Source organism: Pectinophora gossypiella, chromosome 9 (assembly GCF_024362695.1).
Source record: "Pectinophora gossypiella chromosome 9, ilPecGoss1.1, whole genome shotgun sequence".
NCBI classification, from domain to species: domain Eukaryota; kingdom Metazoa; phylum Arthropoda; class Insecta; order Lepidoptera; family Gelechiidae; genus Pectinophora; species Pectinophora gossypiella.
The window spans coordinates 7,494,824-7,514,286 of record NC_065412.1 but is presented as its reverse complement, the minus strand read 5'-3'; the positions used below and the strand labels follow the sequence as shown (position 1 = coordinate 7,514,286).

Here is a 19,463-nt window from a genome sequence, read left to right as displayed (position 1 = left end):
TCAGGGCTTCTAGAGATAGCAATACAACCATAAACACCTCAGTGTAGAATGTACAAATCAAAATAGTCAGTAATATTAAGCTTTTTATATTATATTACAAGAACAATAGTACAAAATAGATATTATTTTTGTAATAATAGCCTTAAAATTATATATTACTACTGTCATCAACGTCGTCTACGAAAACTACTTTATCATCTTCACTCCTGGGCGAAGACAGTAGACTGGGGTCGAGTACTATCGCTCTACTCATTTCACTGTTCTCCATGTATTGCATTATTTCATCGAGCATATTCTCGCAATCCTCATAGAGAGACGTCGATGTATCTTGCATGTCATCCAAATTCATATTTCTAGCCTCATTAAGGATTATATTCTTATAATCAGGCACTGGACGTCCGTCGGATCTTCCTTGTTCCCTCCTCTCCTGGGCTTGTCTCTGCATATTAGCGAATTTTCTCCCAACGTACTTAGCTTCGTAATCATTCAAGGAGTATGCACTACTGGTGGGCGATGGCCGTCTTATCCAGTCTTGACAATCTATTGAAATACTAGAAGCGTTTGTGAACCCGTAGTAGTCCTCTTGCAGCTTGTTTGGAATAAATCCTGAGTCGTCGTCTACGTCTGATCTTTCAAGAGAATCGTAGCCTTCGTTTGATATACCGTTGCCTATAGTCTCGTACACGGGTTCTAAAATCTCAGCTAAGCGTTCACTGGCCTGGATGGATATAATTTCTGCCACGTGTAGCTTCGGCCTGATCGTCGCATACTGATCCTTAAGCTCGTCTGCGTTAGGTGGGAGTGCAGTGCTATACGTCATTTTCCTCTCAGAGTTAGAATGTAAACTCATTCTTGGGTAGGTGGAATCCCTTCGAACGCGTGATACAACAGCGCTTTCGGTTTTCTTGTATGTGGCTTTGACCAACACATGTACCTAAAAAAATTAACATTTTTATTTCATTATTTTTCTCATTATTCAAGATTTTGTCATAAGCTGTTTTCGAGTTTATAGCGTACGGCATCATGAATATTCATATTAATTTCGTTTCGTAATTTATAACACTAGTTTACTTTATAACCGTTCCGCAATGTAGGTAAATAATCCAAACATCTAGATGTAGTCTTCACATGCAGATTATTTCGTACTTAATATTCAATATTCCTTATTTGCATACTATGATGGTGTACAAATTTGTAAGTTACATATGAGTTTCACATCATACACCCTTTCGGGCACAACAAAATAGAAGTTCAACAGAGAGAAGGAAGCTTTTCAAATAGTAACATCAGTATCATTAAGGTATTCACTAGTGCTGTAGTACTTATAAATGTGATTATTAATTTGCGCGGCAATAAATTACTTAAATATTTTAAATAGAGTGGCTACAGTTCGGTAATCGTTTAGAATCAATATTCCGTTTGCCACTACCCTAGTGATGTCTTGAATAGCAATATCTTACCTCCTTGTTAACATAACAGTATAGCATAGCGACGATGAACCCTTGCAGTCCCTCCACAGTATAAGACACGTAGTAGTATATCTGCTCGGCTGTGCAGTCTGTGGTCACCGGTCTGAACGCCGTCAGCAGGAACTGTACCCCGAATATGGGCATCAGGAATAACGTCGCTTTGGCTGTGTTTCTGGGAATAAATTGAACTTTACTTATTGTTGTTTGAAGAATTCTATTACCTACTGTGACTATCTGTCACTGAATCAGCTTACTAACTCCAGAGACTAGCCAAAAAGCTTTTAGCTTTTGCTGATGTAAGCCAACGACTTGACATTTTTCGAAGTGTAACAGTACAGTAGTATGAAAATCAAGGATCCTTATTTTCACTGACTGCCCTTAGCGAATCTAGTACTTCTGTACCTCTAATCAAACTTGAATCACTTAATTAGTAACTGAAACTTACAATTGGTTAGCATTTTCCGAATTTCGGATCTTTGTAAGCAGCACGCGCAACACATCGATGAAGAGTCCAGTGTTGATAAGCAGGATGGCGACTCTCGGCCCGTCCATGATCCACTGCACGTGCGGGATGGTGTACACCATCCAACACGAGTGGTCGTCGTACACGCCCATCATCACCGCCCATGTTACCACTGGGGCTATTGTGATCACTGTCGATTTGGTGATTAGTTAAACAAATTAGTGTGTAACGGCCTCTGTGGTCCAGAGGGTGAGCGTTAGACTCACGATCCGGAGGCCCTGGGTTCGAATCCCGGTGGAGACATATCACAAAAATCAATTTTTGATCCCTTGTTTGGTTAGGTCATTACATGCTGATCACATGATTGTCCGAAAGTAAGATGATCCGTGTTTTGGAAAGCATGTTAAGCCGTTGGTCCCGGTTACTATTTACTGATGTAAGTGAGTAATCGTTACATGAGCTATCTCAGGGGCCTTTGGCGGCTCAATTATAACCCTGACACCTGGTTTGATGAGGTTGGTATTCCACCTCATAACCCACACGATAAGAAGAATAAGTTAGTTTGTGTTTATAAATATGGACAACAGAACAGAAAATGACGATTTGTCTATGATATGCATGATAAGACGGCAACAAATCGTAGCTCTATCTCAAGTTAACAGAAAAATGCTGTTAGGTAAGTAGGTACTAAGCAAAGTTCTCTGAAAATTTAAGTTAGGTACGTTCACATTGCTTTAATCGATATAAGGAAACTTGTGTCCGATTGCTTTTTATAAGCAACATTATAGGTAAGATCATTATACAACATTTCCATGATTTCGAACAAGCGCTACTAAGGTTTAGTAGACAAAGAACTCATTCGCAAATGGTTACACTAAAAGAAAAAGCTATCAAACAAACCTGCGCCAACTCCATACAAAATCTTGATATTCATTTTCTGCTTGAAGACGGCGACGATGAGGCGGTGGAGGTAGATGCCTTCGACCAGCATGCAGACGAAGACAGCATTAGCAGCCGCTCGCTCCGCCACCGCCAGAATCCTGCAGCCCACTCCATGTGTCGACATCAATGTCTCCCCAGGGTTTGTCAGCTCGTCTATGTAGATCTATTAGACAGAAGACATAACATAACATAAACAGTCTATATACGTCCCACTGCTGGGCACAGGCCTCCCCTCATTCAACCGGAGGGGGTATGGAGCATACTCCACCACGCTGCTCCAATGCGGGTTGGTGGTGTTTTTACGGCTAATAGCCGGGACCAACGGCTTAGCGTGCCCTCCGAAGCACGGAATCATCTTACTTTTTCGGACAATCAGGTGGTTCAAGCCTGAAAAGTACTTACCAAACAAAGGACAGTCTCACAAAGTGATTTCGACTATGTCCCCGTCGGGAATCGAACCCGGACCTCCAGATCATGAGCCTAACGCTCTAACCACTAGACCACGGAGACAGAAGACATTTTGCAGATATTGTTGTATTGGCGGTCTAGGATACTTACCTTCGAAACAAGGTAAGGAAAGACATTTTAACGAGTAGGTGGACATTGGAGTTTGTTATGAAATTGTCACTTGCTAATGCAGATAAATTAGCTCAGGGGGGTTAAAAACATTGGCAACATTGCCCCCTAATCCCAGTAATCTTACCGAGTAGTCCAGTTGAACTACTGGGAATTTCCTTCCCAATCGTCTTACTGGTAGAACCACTGGGAATGCAAGTACCGACTGTTATTTAATTAGCATTCCAAACTATTTTTTTATTAGATTTTCACACCATTTAGTTTAGAATATTAATTAGCAGTCGGTAGTTGCATAAGTGGAGCAGATCATGGTACAAATCAACTAAAATCTAGAACAATGATTAATAACATTGTAACATTTTTATTTAATGATTAATAAGTAAGTAAATGTAGAATTAAACTTACCTCGCTACGACTGATAATGACGAGAATATTCCTTATAATGATGGCTATTAATAGATTCCTGTGGAGGGATACTCTTAGATTGTTCCTAAGGCGTCGGTAGAAGAAGAAAACGAAGACTGCTGGGAGACAGGAGACTATGGAGAAGGATAGGACGGCGATGTAGAACCGGTAGCGACGGAGCAGACGCGGCGTGATGCTGCATGTCGTGTAGTCCGTCTGGACTTCCCAACTAGCGTTGTGGTAACATTCCTTGCTACTGAAGTCTGGAACACATACAGGTAAACAAACGCTTATAGGTATTCGTAAGCCGTTATTATGATGGTGATCTGCCCATTGGCCTGATCGGAATAATGCATCATGTTGATCCCCTACTCGTCTTTTAATATTTTTTCAAGTCGATTGGTGCAGCTGAACGCATTTTATATTTACTACCAGTCCGGCAGAGAAATGTCGCTGAATAGTCGTCGACTTATCGTTACCAATATTTTCAAATCGTAATTGAATTGTTATTCATACGGTTGAATCTCTGATAAACATCAAAGGTGAGTATTGATATACTTACGATAACAAGAGGGCCCCTGGCCGGAATAGGCGAACTCGGAGCATATCTCTGTGGCAGTGGAGCCGGCAGCCGCCGGGGGCCAACACGTCCACCCGTCGAAAGTTGCCTCGCAATGTGACGGGACTGTTAACAGAACCATACATAGTGAGCAGGAGCAAATACGAAACTCTAAGATAGATACGGGTGTAAACCTCTTGGTAATAGGTGATTTGGGCGGCCATCGCTACTGCTACGTTCGACGCAGTGTCGTCATGCTAACTTATTTTACCTGTGTAATTAGAGGTGTCTCCCATATAATGGCTGCAGCATTCGGTGGCTGCATAGAAGCACCGCTCCCACCGCCCGTGTGCGGTGGGGATCAACGCGTCGCGGACGGCCGTCGCTACTTCTTCTAGATTCGGGTCGAATGGGTAGCAGCCGCAGGAGCCATCGTCTTTCGCCTGGACAACGAAATTGTACATGTTTTGGTTGGTTGATTGGTTTACATTGATTTATCTTAAGTACAGTTTTACTAACACAATTGGCTCGAGTTATAGACGGCGAGATGTCTCACCGCCTATCCCGTTCGTCTAACAGAAAGTTCAGTGAGTTATGGGTACTTAGTTAGTTAGTGGATGTACCTCTGACTACCCCAATTAGGATATAGTCGAGCTTATGTTATTATATTGTGTTATTTGGTTGGTTGTACAGCCAAATGAATTTGATATACCTACGTATAGGTACTTATTTAGATAGACTTTTTGTCGACAGTTAAAAATGGGAAGTGCTGAGGGCTCTAACCGAAGTCAAGATGCTAGTTTGTGGTAAGTTATATTGAGTGCGCTACTCTTGTTTTTCATAGAATACCTACGTAGATACCGCGCGTATCCGTACGGATTGTTTATGTCTAGGAGGTTTATACTCCGCAGAAGAGAACATAAATTATGCAAGAACTGAAAAGTCTCACCGAAATCATGACGTTAAGTACTTAACCTGCCAACGTGAAGGTATCACGTCTGTTCAGTCTTCAATACTAACAATTTCCAAGCATGGCGCGAAGAGATCTCCGTAGAAACAACCAGCGTTCAGATTGAGTGTGTTGGTACCGCCGACATAGAGAAAGTCAGGTGTGTAAAGCAAACAGCCACGGCCCGCAACCCAGCGGTACACCTGCTCGTGAAACCTCTGGTTACGGTAGTTGCACACCTTGCGGGCCTCCACCGGCACTGGGTCTGGTACTTCCTGGAAACAAAGCAGTTGTACAACTGGTACCTACACGGGTCACACACGCACTTAAAATCGGTTCTACATTCGTCCAATAGATATTCTGGTATGGCTGTAAAACAGTTCCTCAAAACTGTGGCAGATTTTTGTTGCAAAGAAAGATAAGACCATACGAGTCAACACACGCACGAAGGAAACGCAATACATAACAACCGGCGCGACGGGACGGGACGCCCATGATGTATACTTTATATAACTAGGTATTTAATTTAAATCGCTCGTAAGCACGAGGCCTATATGATGATAACAAGCTGAATTGCATTATGTTATTTATTACTTAAATCCCAGTCCCAAAGAAAAAGTATAATGTACTTAACAATAATTTAGAGTTGGAGACTCTTTTTTGACATTGTGTCTACGTCGGCTTTTGTGATATTTACTAATGTAGAACCTAAGTCTTATTCTTCTACATTGATGTAGGTATAATAATATGTTAAGTACATTCTGTGGTTGGTTACATTGTTCTTCCATAGTTTACAATCAGCCTGCGCGCGTCGCGTTCACCACGCGTCACGTTTTGACGCAAGCACATCAGGCTGCCGCTGCCACCAGTGTTATGTTAGGGTAACCATGATTTTGTAACAAACAATGTAGGTAATATTTAGGTGGGTTATTGGCAAATATGAAATTTTGGGTTTTTTTTTCTGCCTAAAATTGACGTCCGTTCCATGAATTTTAATGCCTGACGATTACCCGTCTCTTTACGGCGGATAAGAAAATGACAGGTATAACTTAAAATAAACTTAAGATTGTGTGTACCGGAACGGAACCAGCACCATTAGCGCTGATTTCTGCAGACACATCCTAATTTTATTTTAAGTTATAACTGTCATTTTCTTATCCGCCGAAAGAGAAAGGGACAGGAAGGCATAAATTTTATGCAACACACGTCAATTTTCAAATCATTGAAATAGAATTAGATGGTGTGTACAGGAAACAGCACCACTATTATTAATTTTGACTTATTAACAGATTTCAAAAAGGGAGAACTTTATTGCCCAAACTTGAAAAACTTAGGTACTAAGTGTATTAAACAAACTCCAGTTTTAAGATATGAATAGCTTTAATTTTTATCATACAATATTTTTATACTTAAAAATATTTATTTGTTATGAAAGTTATGACATGATGCACCAGAGTGACACTTGGGCCCACAGGGAAGATATCTTCTAAGACATGTGCATTTTCTCCAGCGGCACTGATTCTCACCAGGCTTACATGCACAATTCCGAAACTCTAGTGCGTTCAATCGTATTCTTGATTCATTCGCTGCAATTTCCTCTAGTGTTATTACTTTCTGTGACATGTCTTCTAAATATTCATTTGACATTATTTCCAATTCTTCTCGAGCAAACCATCTCTTAATCACTCCAAATTTAGTACTAACTTCATAATGACAGTCTCTAATATTTTTTACCTTCCCTGATACAGGTTTATTAAGTGTTGGTACATAAAATAATACAGCGTCCCCTATGTGCAACACAGGCAAAGTTCGTCGTTTGGCCCTATGAGAGGTATTACTAATATTTTTTTCTGCTGCTCGTTTTGTGTCCTGATGTGCTTTATCATCTTCATTTTTTGTCTCAAGTTCACTTTTACAAACAAAACACAAAATCTTTGATCCATTATCTTCATTACCAGTTGTTAATCCACAAATTCTGTGAACTGCTTTCTGACAGAAATGGCATTGATGAGCTCCACTAGTACCATCGTGACAAACAATGCACCTCAAAACTGATTCTTCTATAGGGGTGGAATCTGGCACGTTCATATTGCTGCTGATGTCACTAGAACTTGCTGGTTCCTGTTTCAATTGAATAAAACTATGTGAAGTAGTATTTGTAGTATTATTAGACAGGATGGATTTGGTATCCTTGTTAATCATATCCATTGGTTCCTGACTGCAATTATCATCAAATGGATTAGTCTCAAAGTTTATGTTCTTCATATTTTCGAGTTTCACAGGCTTACATTTGGTTGATGTGGTGCTTGTAAAATTGTCTGATATATTAATGTCATTATCTAAACTTGAATTCAACAATATTTTTGAACTTGCATCTTGAGTCATATTATCTAAAGGATCATGTTCCTCAATTTCAATGTCTTCCTTGACATTACAGGAAGTGGTTGATTGTAATTGTTCTTGTTTCCCTACAGATACCTTAGCACCTCGCAAACCATACTTTGGCTCGGAGCCAAATAAAGCCCGAAAGGGTGATCTTCTTAAAACTTTTTGAAATGATGTATTTTTTTTATATTGTACAAAGAAACAGCCAGTGGCCCAATTGGTTGAATTATTTTCTCGTATCCAAGCATGAAGCATGTTCTCAACATCTTGAGTATTGCTCTCAATACTAGCTTGTATCTGTGGATGATGCGATGTGCCGTGTTTTATTTTACATTCAGGCCACAATTTCACAATCTCTTCAATGATTGCAGTCAGTTCCCTTCCGCTATCACTGTGTAAAATATATGGCGCACCAAATTGTAAAAAAATTCTGACCATTTCAGATGCTATCTCATTTGCTTGTTTCGAACGAAGTGGTCTGAGATGTATAAACTCTGTGGCATGATCTTGGTATTTAAGAATCCACTTAAACTGCCCATCCGGCATGGATTGTAAGTCTATAAAATCAACATGACCTCGCTCATTAAAAGTGTTAGGCATCAAAACGTCAGTTACAATACCTTTCTTCGATGTGTTATGTTTATATTCGCATGTAGGACACAGTGACACAAATAAGTCGATTGCTTTCCTCGCAACAACAAATCTGTTTTTCAGCTTTTTTTTAACTTTATCACGACCACCGTGATCACATTCTTTATGAATATTTAAAAGTAAATCATAATACTCCTCCATAGGTATAACAATAACAGTTGGACTATCAGGGTTATCTTTCTTCAAAATAAGATAGTCTTCTCCAGAATTATTGAATACTTCGTACTTTGAACCCCAATAATACTCCGCAGAAGACCGTCGCAAACCAGCTTCCATGGCAGATTTACCATGTTTTAAATGGTGAATAACCTTTAAAACTTTATGCCTCGTCCAGGGTTTTTTTAAACTCCCGATTTGAGCATCATAAAATTTGTTTAATTTAGCATAATAAATGTCTCTAAAGTCGTCCACTTCTTGCAAAATATTCAGTTTATCACTAGGAATATCGTTTTCATTTTTTGTTTTCTGTACACTTGCACTGCTCGCTGCCATCGTTGTTTTGTTTTGATTATGATTACTTACTTTTGATTTGCAGTGCCGCTCGCAGATATTACATCTATCAATCATTCGTCAATCATGATTTAGGATTAAAACAAAAATCGATCTTATTATTACTGTGTTGTGATCGATATTTGTAGTGTCGCATTTTGATTGATGGCATATCACCACGGTAATATTCGCAAATCGCAACTAAGTTTAGCAAAGACCTAAGTTTAGAAAAAGCGACCTTATTACTGTACTGCGATCGTTATTTGTAGGGTCGTATGCTAATTGACGGAATGCTACAGTTTTACCACAGTTCAGTGTTGTACCTACTGGTTCTTGTACTTGTAAAAGATCGATAGTTGCCCACGAAATAGTATTCAAACAAAGACATCTCTGGCACGTTGAAGTATTAAGTAAACGAAAATTTATTGCTTTCTCTCTCACACATATCAGACGTTTAATGTCCGACTAGAAATGTCAAATGGGTGGCTGTCATTACGAAGAGTTACTTATTGTGTGACATTCGTGTTTTTTTTGTGTACCTACTAATAGATTTGTGTGCAATTTATTTGTGTACCTATAATATATATTTTGTGCATGTATGTACGCAAAATCGAAATAAAAGAAAGATATCTTTCTTATACGTATACAATAAAGAAATTAAATAATAGACGTACAAATGATTTTATACCTCCTAGGCGAATTTTAATATTGAGACGGGAGTAATTTAAACTGAATACTTGCAAAAACTAGCTATTTCTAGTGTTTTTGTTTTCTCAAATCTAGCATATTTTTTTTATGGTATGTTATGATTATGACACACGCCCGTTTTTAATTTTTATAAATGGATAATATATTAGTTTATTTATTATCAATTTTTCAAAATAGAACTTGTTCTGCAATATTAGTAGGTACAACACTAAACTGTGTTATTGCGTCAATCAGCATACGACCCTACTACTAACGATCGCAGTGCAATAATAATAAAGTCGATTTTTGTTTGAACAAAAAGTCATGATTGACGTATGATTGGTGGATAGTTCGTTGTCCCAAAGAGGATATAACCACTATTATGTTATTTTATTTGCCCTTTGTGATCATAGTGCAACACGGGTCTCCGCTGGACCAACGATAAATATGCTAATCTAGTAATAGAAGTGTGAAAGAAGTTTATGCATTGGATCACGGGATGGTGCAATAAACATTATAATGATACCAACGCGACATTTTCATACTTTTATAGAAAATTCGTTTTTTTTTTAAGTAGGTAGGTAGTAGGTTGGGTCTCGTTTCACTAGCTTCTCAAGTAGGTAGGCTGTCTGTCGCTGATGCGGCAGCCGACGATCTTCGCGAACGATCAACAATAATAAAAACTCAAAAACCTACATTTATCTACCTTCTTAATTTTTTTTATTAGGGTCCTTTAACAGCTTCATGTCGCCTGGCCTACTAATACTGATAAGGTCATACAAAAGACATAAACGGGATCATTGTTTTTATACCTTAGAAATGACTTTTTTTTCATAATTTGAAAATTCCTAAACCGATTTTAATGAAACTTGCACTGTTCATTGAGTAGACTGATACTTGATCCAATACTTGGTCTTTGGATCCAATGAAAAAAATATAGTTTAAATACGATTTCTATTTTTTTTATAAATACGAGTACAAATATGAATAGGTACACCATTTGGGATGGCGAGAGTGAGTTTTATGTAAGTATTATGTATAATATGTATATGTACCTCGCAGATATAGATACGGGGCTTCTCACAAGCGAGGTTCTCGTTGGTCCTGGAAGCGACGCGAGGACTGCGCTGGTGCCACACATCCAGGTCCACCTTTACAGGGTTGAGCAGACTCGAGGCATCGTTGAAGAACGCTTTCACCTGAACCCGGAATTTCAATAGATACTTAAATAAAATTACGACTATCACAACTATACAATTATTTTGTATTGTTATTGCTCATCAAGTTGATTTACGTTAGGTACCTATCGTGGATTTATGTTATATGAGTAAATATTTTCATGAAAGAGATAAACAGTTGTAGAACAAAGTACAGAAAAGAGAGAAAATTTTACTTCTGGGATTGCTATTACAAGCATTTCTTTTACGTAATGTAGATTTGCCGCGTATGGCATTATCTACTTGTCTGAACAAATTGTTAGCGCTAGACGCGCTATCACACAACAAAAAGCACGAGTCTTCTTGTACACATATATTAGTCGAAATATGTAAGTATAAGCACCTCTTTCTGACCAACACAAATCCATAAACAGAGCCCGATGATAGTCGACAGTTTACTAAGTCCGCACATATTTCGTGACACGACACCCGCACATTTGACACATAATTTACTGGTAAAATGGCACGTTTTCAGCTGATAGGTGTCTGGCAGGCACAGGTCGTCGAGGCACTATGCCGGGACCACAGCATCACACATTCCAGTGCAACGTAAACCATAAACAGCTTTGTTGATTGTCGTGTGTATGCTCCGGCCACGGCACGTACTATTTGCGCTAAACAATCCTCTGTTTACAAATTATCTACATGCACAATCAATTGTCAACCGCAGATTAATTATTAGCCATACGCCGTGATTGGAGTTTTAATATCTATCATTTCGTTTCGGTATCGATTTAATATCGTTTTATCGTAAATCACGTCCGATTAATGCTATATAGACGTTAATTGCTTATCAATGTCTTCTTGCTTTTCAGCATTCCGAATAAGTATGATGATAACTCTAGCTATAAATAATTGTACTTTACTAATTTGCTGATGTGGGAGTGGGTGAATTATTTATATAGTATACATCTCTGCCTACCCTTTCGGGGATATAGCTTTGACTTCCAAGTTTTTCGTTATAAACAAGTTATACCATGCTGGCATCCCGTGCTACGATTTGCAGGTACGCCAGTAGGTATTCCATATATTTTATATTATATGTATACATCTATGCTTCTATGCATCTATGCTTATGTTCTGGGAGCAAATAAAAAACATAGAACACGTTCAGCTGCTTGTCTTCCCGGGCATGTCGTAAAAACCGACAGAGGGATTATGTCCTCTAACATGATGGACTAATGTTATGGGCGATAGGCTGATCCCTTATCACCATAAGGTTCATCATATCCAGCTTAGGACTTCGTATCAACAGTGGCTGCAAGTTGTCTTTGATTACTTGTGGCTCTGCCCACCCCATTAGGGATTACGGGCGTGAGTTTATGTATGTATGTATGTATGTATACATCTATTATAATCTGTTTCTGTTTATTTTAATAAGTGCAATATTTGAATGTTCTGATTGTAATGATCACATTGAAGTACTAAACGCCTACGAAAAATACTTTATCAATTTTATCAAACCAAGATCTCAAAACAAACGGCTCCACGAACAACAAATACCAGGCGTTGTTATTCAACACAAATGCGTAGACTTTCCGTATTCAGGAAAAGAGAGGATTCTTATTCTTAAAAATGTAACAACTAGTTAGATAAAGGTGTTAATTGTACCTATATTATGTGCATTTCAAAGTAAGTACCTACCTGCCTATTTCATTCTTATGTTCCTAAATACTTAATTCTAATTTAATTTGAAAACGAATACTAAAAATAATACCTACCAGATATAAAATAATTAGATTTCGTGCTGGCATCTATTTTAAATCTTTAGTCTTCATTTTGTAATAAGGCGGTAAAAGTTTTCATTGGTTACGTAAGTCCCGATGTTGGTTTTAGACCATAGGCACAGCACAGCACATAGGTTTAGGTATCTTCATTAGTACTTGGGAAAAGAGAAAGATTATTTATTCAATATACCTATTTACATACATACATACATAAACTCACGCCCATTTCCCACCGGGGTAAGCAGAGACTATAGAATTCCATTTACTTCGATCCTGACACACTTCTCTTGCTTTCTCCACATTCATCAATCGCTTCATACACGCACGCTGGTTCAGAGTAGATATTTATTTTTTATAGCGGAAATAGGACATCGGTTAAGAGAGAGTGGATATCATTGTGCCGGATTTTTCATGTCGTGGTTGTCCATTGCTGTGCAGTGAGGAAATACGTCTAGTGTAATGGGCACCTTTGCGCCCGGATTAGTCAGGGGCGAGCTTGTTGAGTGCAGTAGATAGCACAGTGTCGCGTAATTTATTGTGCGAATTATTTTTGAGTAAATTACATGATTTAAGAAATAAAATGTAATTTAATTTAATCCCAGTCACAAAAATATTAATTATAAAATATTCGTAATTTGTTTAGTCTTAGAACTTTAAGGCACAATATCCTTTGCTGCTGACCTAATTCATTCATCATCCTTGTAAGGTGGACAATCATTTACAATACAATAAAAATATACCTATATAAATATACCGAGCATCTGTCGTCAGTCTATCTGTCATTTTAATTGATGCATACCTATAATGAATGACAAAAATGATTATATAAGTAAACCTGTTTGTTCTGTATCTGTACCAACTCGTTAAAAATGTATGTTAGGTCATAGGACGAACTGATAACGTCATGGTGAAATAGATAAGAAACAATTTCATGTAGGTATACTCTTATAAGTGCGATTTACAATAGATTTTCCTTGTAACATTGTATTGTAGCATGATTTACGTTTATAAATAGTTGATATACGAGGAAGGAAGGGGTCGACTTATCTATCTTATGATCCTCTTTGTATCTACTATGTGTTTCAGTAAACTATAGCTCTACCTATTGATCTTATTTTGTTTAGTGCAGATTCTAATCTCCTTTTGTTAATGCTTCCTTGTTGTAACTGTAACCATCAGAATCGTCTTCTTGTACAGTCAATGTTTATTGTCCTTATTGAAGTAGTTAATTTCCATGCCTAATTATCTACCTCACCAACGCCACGCACTGGGCCCGCGTGGTGGTTTAAGGCCCGATCTCCCTATCCATCCATAGGAAAGGCCCGTGCCCCAACAGTGGGGACGTTTTTGGGCTGATGATGATGAATTATCTACCTAATTTTGTGAAATCCAACTATTGATTTAGGATGATTCTCTCACAGTTGTATGTGCAGTGTCTCACAGTAGAGAGGCGTAGTAAGTAAATGATGCATCAAGTTGATGTGTGGACGGTCCAACCGACGCTCTCAATTAAAAGTTTTGACTTCGACAAGTGAATGTTCTAGTCTCTAGCAGTACCTAAAGAGGTTTTCGCAATCGTGTCGCAAATATATAGGATGTCAATGACGCCGTAACGAAAACTTTGAGGTGCGATTGATGGCACTGAAAATAATTTCACAAAAACAGAATTTTTCATGAATTTTTCGACAGTAAATTCCACTTGATATCAACTCAGAATCATAGCCTGAATCATCCCCCAAAGTTCGTTACGGGGGGGGTCACCAACACCCATACGTACTTGTACGGCTATCTGTGCGTTCTTGTACGGAATGTATTTGACATCGTTACAAATACTGAGGGAGACGATTCAGCTCATGATTCTGAGTTGATATCAAGTGAAATTTTTCATCGCAAAAGTATAGAATTGAAAATAACTTTAAAAAACGTAATTTTGCGACTGAAATATGCATTACATATTAACTCAGAATCATGGGTTGAATCATCCCCCTCAGTAATCGGTACGGCGTCCAGCCAACAACAACCAGTATACGAACATGTGACGCAAATTTTGAACTAGCTTACGTAAAGTAGATACTATGAAATAAAAAGCAGTCGATCCCGGTTACTATTTACTTAAGTACTAAGTATGTACTTAGTCGTTATAAGAGCCATGACAGAGGCCTTTCGCTTCAGTAGTAACCCTGATACCAGGAGTCGATTATTGGTCTCACAACTCACTCGACAAAAGAAGATGACTGTGAAATAAAACATCACATTGCAATAGGTTATGCCTAAGGTCATATAGGTCATGGCCGAATAGGTACCTATTTTGTCTTATTACAGTTATTACACAACAAATTGATATTATTTCATCGTACTTAAAACGAGGGTTAAGTTGATATTATCGAAAACCCTGACCTGTTCATTAAGTTTTGTCAAATCATGGTTCTGATAGTTCGTAAACGGCTTCACACTACGTGAGATGATAAGCTGAAAGATGTATTCAATCATCTACTGTTCATTTCTCATATACGTGGTAAGTATACATATAGTTATGTTAATTAGGTACTTACTTAGCCGTCTTATCGCCATAATTTCAGCGTGTTAAACTTCCGTATTATAATTATAACACGCGCCGTCGTACATCCGAAGGCCGCAGTTTTGAATCTAATTTGCCTGAATTGGTACCTACATATACCTATAAGCAGGGATTTGTACCCACGTACCTACGCGATATGCTCATTTTTGGTTCCGGCTATTAGCCGTAAAAACACCTTTTTTTTGACGTTGAGAAATGCGTTACGCATACCACGCCGCCCGGGGGGACGACGTGGTTATGTGGGACTCCCCGGGTGTCGCCACCCGGTATACCCACTAAAACCCAACGGTGTTCCTCTTTGCCGCCGTGTGGCGGGGATACGGGAACGCAATTGCACACAACCGCGTCCCCGCCGGCGGATGCCCTTTAGGGCCCAGCGCCCATGGGAGCGCGTCAAGCGCCTCCCCCTCCACCGAGGGCTGCCCGGAACACTTGGGGAGCCCTACAGCACGAGACCTATGTTGTGGACGGCGGTCTCCCGACCACCGTCTACAGGTCCCCATTAAGGCGGCGCCGGCGCTCGGTCGATCGCGACCAAGTGCGCCCGTCGCCGCCTTCCTGGTCCACCTCCACCAACCCACATTGGAGCAGCGTGGTGGAGTATGCTCCTCCTGTTGATTGAGGGGAGGCCTGTGCCCAGCAGTGGGACTATTATTACTACTGGGATTATTTTTTCGTGAAAAATTGGATTCCGACATGAAAAAGGATAGTTCTAGCTACGAGGTAACTTGTTCCTCGAGGAATAATATGAAAGTTCGCCATCAAACTTGACATTTTGATATTTACCCGTTTACCTACGCCCAAGCATTTGCAGGGGATGATTAGTCAAAATGGAGGGACCAAATAGTACTGGATGAGTACTATATCTAACAATATGCAGCAAAAGCAAATATGCAATAAAAGTACTAAGTATATCTAAGCAATTGGTCCCGACATATTAACGGTAATAGGGGATGAGCATGATAATAAATTCAAATTGCACACATTACTATTATGCAAAATACTCTTGCTTTTAGACAAAGATTAGCCAAGCACGTGTCGGTCTAGAAGACGTTCACTATCACGCCCTTTCCTTATCTACTCGGTTAAGGTCAATAGCAGAAAACAGTGCTATTTATCATACTTATAACCCGTGTAAATGCGATTTTTTCTGGAACAATATCAATGATTTATGTCATAATGCCTATACTATAGTTACATACATATGTAACCATGGAGCAGAGGTAGCCAAGTTGGAAGAACGCTTGACTCTCACTGTCAGTTCGCAGGTCAAATCCAGTAGCACAGGTTTAAACCAATGACATTCGAATTTGTTTTCGAATACATATTTGGAAGGATAACATCGTGTGAAAACCCCTATGCTCGTAATATATAGGTACGTGACCTAACCTGTACTGGGCTGGGTTTCCCTTCGGGTTGGAAGTTCATACAGACTTTAACTTAACGTATAGGATACAAAGTCATCATCATCAGCCCATTAACGTCCCCACTGCTGGGGCACGGGCCTTCCCTATGGATGGATAGGGAGATCGGGCCTTAAACCATCACGCGGGCCCAGTGCGGATTGATGGTTATTAACGACTGCTAATGCAGCCGGGACCAACGGCTTAACGTGCCTTCCGAAGCACGGAGGAGCTCGAGATGAAATCTTTTTTTTGTGGTCACCCATCCTATGACCGGCCTTTACGAAAGTTGCTTAACTTCAACAATCGCAGACCGAGCGCGTTTACCGCTGCGCCACCGAGCTCCTCAGGATACGAAGTATTCCAATTCAAACCGGGATCAAGTCATATAGTGGTTTCCCTGTCTGATAGATATCATTGAATTATATAAATACCTAATTTACGTATACCTACCATCAATTTAGTAAAGATACCTACAATCACAGTCAAGAGTTTTAGTCCAGCTATCTCCAATTCACGTCGTTGTTTAAAAGGTTCATCGGCCTTTTCAGGACTCTACCATATATTATTTGTCATAGAGCTCTACAAAAATAAGATAGATGATCAAATTATGAGATTTAAAGGTCATCTTCAAGTTTATCAATACCTACCCTCCTATTTCAAAACAATTAGATAACCGTGTGTCAAAATATTTTTACCAGCTTTTAAATAGCGAAATTTTGTCGAATATTGCAATTTGTTTTCTTTTTATAAGTCTTAATATGGTGATAAGCGTGGCCTGCAACCTATAACCCTTGGAGTAGATATAGCAGTGCTGTTCAAACCGGATTATTGTTTAGAATTGTACATGTCGTAGTCCGATCTCTGAATTAGCCAGATCGTGATCAGCCTGGCACTTCATAAAATGTTTTGCTTTTTTATGATTTGGATCGTCCGATCACGATGTTTCCTTTTGGTACAGAAATTACACGGTTTGGAACGTTCCATTTTGAATCCCTTTAGCCACATCAAATAACCGATGCGTTAAAGCGTAGCTAAGCTTTCATCACGTGATTATCGTTCAACGATTTAGCTGGTGGCTAAACATGAAAACGCGACGTACCTATCATGAAATGTCCGCGACGATTACAATCTGGCCTGTTACAGGATTTGACGACTACATAACTACATAAGTAATATTTAACTGAATCAGCCGCAGATGGCGTGTGCGCATAATCACAATGCGGAATAAAATGTCAAACTACTGGCCTCCTAACTGATAATTTTCATATAGATGTAAATTAACGATTTTAATCAGCCATGGGATGATTTGCATTTAACAGTGTGATTGGGTTATACCCTCCGCTTAGGTTATCCCGACGACGACGTGGGGTAGGGTGAGTGGGGGTCTAACGTAAAATATCCTGTAAGTAAAGTTCGAAACCCTAAAAAGGGGCAAGACAAAGAGTCGCCCAATTTAAAAGGTACTGGTAACATTTTTCAGGCCGCTAGTCCTGTTGCACCCCGCAGCGCGCGCCGCTCAGTTGGCAGTGCCTTCACTGCTAAAGTACGTAAGTACGTATTTCTTATTCTATAACTATATTGAACGATTTTTAATTTTACCCCGACGGGGTGAGATCGTAGAAGACTTACTTTCCTACACTATATAAATCGATTTTAATACGATTATAAAAGTAAGTAGGTGTCTATTTAATACGATTTTCTACAGATACTGAAATAATAGAATGGAAAAGAATATTTTATGCACTCTGTTTCGTTTTAAGCAGAAGTCAAAGTCGTTTTGTTTTACAAAGTTTTAAATATATACAACACTGCTCATCTCTTCAAAACCATAGATCTCACCTAAATAATAACATAACACCCTCAAGCTCACGTGTTTACAATCTTATTATGCACATTCCAGTCAAAACAATAAGAAAATTGAATGTTCAACTGTATTTAGCGAAGCTGTATATAGGATTGTGCTTCTATGCTGTTCTGGGAGCAAATAAAAAACATAGAACACGTTCAGCTGCTTGTCTTCCCGGGCATGTCGTAAAAACCGATAGAGGGATTGTGTCCTCTAACATGATGGACTAATGTTATGGGCGATAGGCTGATCCCTTATCACCATAAGGTTTATCATATCCAGCTTACGACATCGTATCAACAGTGGCTGCAAGTTGTCTTTGATTTCTTGTGGCTCTGCCCACCCCATTAGGGATTACGGGCGTGAGTTTATGTATGTATGTATGTATGTATTTAGCGAACAATAAAAACACCTTTATCGGCCATTGGTTTCCAGTGTTGTTATGTAAGTAAGTAGGTAGGTATCTTCGTTATATATTTTATTTTTCCAATAAGCTCCGGAGAGCGATAACCGCAGCGCTAGGTTTCTTTTAACCTGTTCCATCGATACCTACATGCTTTGATTTGAAATACAACAGCAAGAGCCGATACTTGAAGAATGCTGTAGTTACAGGGGGGCTAAAAAGGCCACATAGACGCAATTCATCTAAAAAAAGCAATACTTATTGCAATTTGACATTTGCGCATATAAAAGTAACTGCGCTATGCAAATGGAATTATATAGGCTCTGCTTACCCTGGTGGGAAATAGGCGTGAGTTTATGTATGTATGGGTATGGCTATCAGGTCATGGTATAACATCAAGGATCGCTCTTTTTTTTCGTTTCGGTTATGAGATCAACGACTGGTCTTATGAACTTTGGTTATTATTGAGTCGCCAAAAGCCCCTGACAACGCTCAAGGATCACAGATTACATATGCACAGTTAGCAATTCTCTGCAGGACAATTACCTACATAAGTATTTTAAGATTTTTCCGTTTCGCTGTTAAGGAAATCAGACGTTTAGACCACGGGGAAAACTGATTGGCCAAACATTAACAACAGGAAAATATCAAGATGCATCGTCGCTTCATGCAGAGGCTGAGCCAGAATGAAAATCCTAGAATGTAAAACGC

At 39.1% G+C, this 19,463-nt stretch overlaps 2 protein-coding genes across 3 annotated transcripts in view; both read right to left on the bottom strand.

Annotated features, from left to right (window-relative positions):
- Positions 1 to 19,463, bottom strand: part of LOC126369539 (venom allergen 3-like) — a 139,842-nt gene that overhangs the window by 79,668 nt on the left and 40,711 nt on the right. The window lies entirely within an intron of this gene.
- Positions 64 to 11,445, bottom strand: LOC126369499 (PDF receptor-like). The gene is made up of 10 exons (XM_050013939.1): positions 11,136 to 11,445; positions 10,631 to 10,774; positions 5,435 to 5,638; positions 4,686 to 4,857; positions 4,418 to 4,540; positions 3,856 to 4,118; positions 2,833 to 3,037; positions 1,915 to 2,122; positions 1,461 to 1,641; positions 64 to 934 (listed from the first exon to the last, which is right to left on the bottom strand). The coding sequence occupies exons 1-10, from the start codon at positions 11,202 to 11,204 to the stop codon at positions 149 to 151; spliced, it is 2,355 nt and encodes a 784-aa protein (XP_049869896.1). The 5' UTR covers positions 11,205 to 11,445; the 3' UTR covers positions 64 to 148.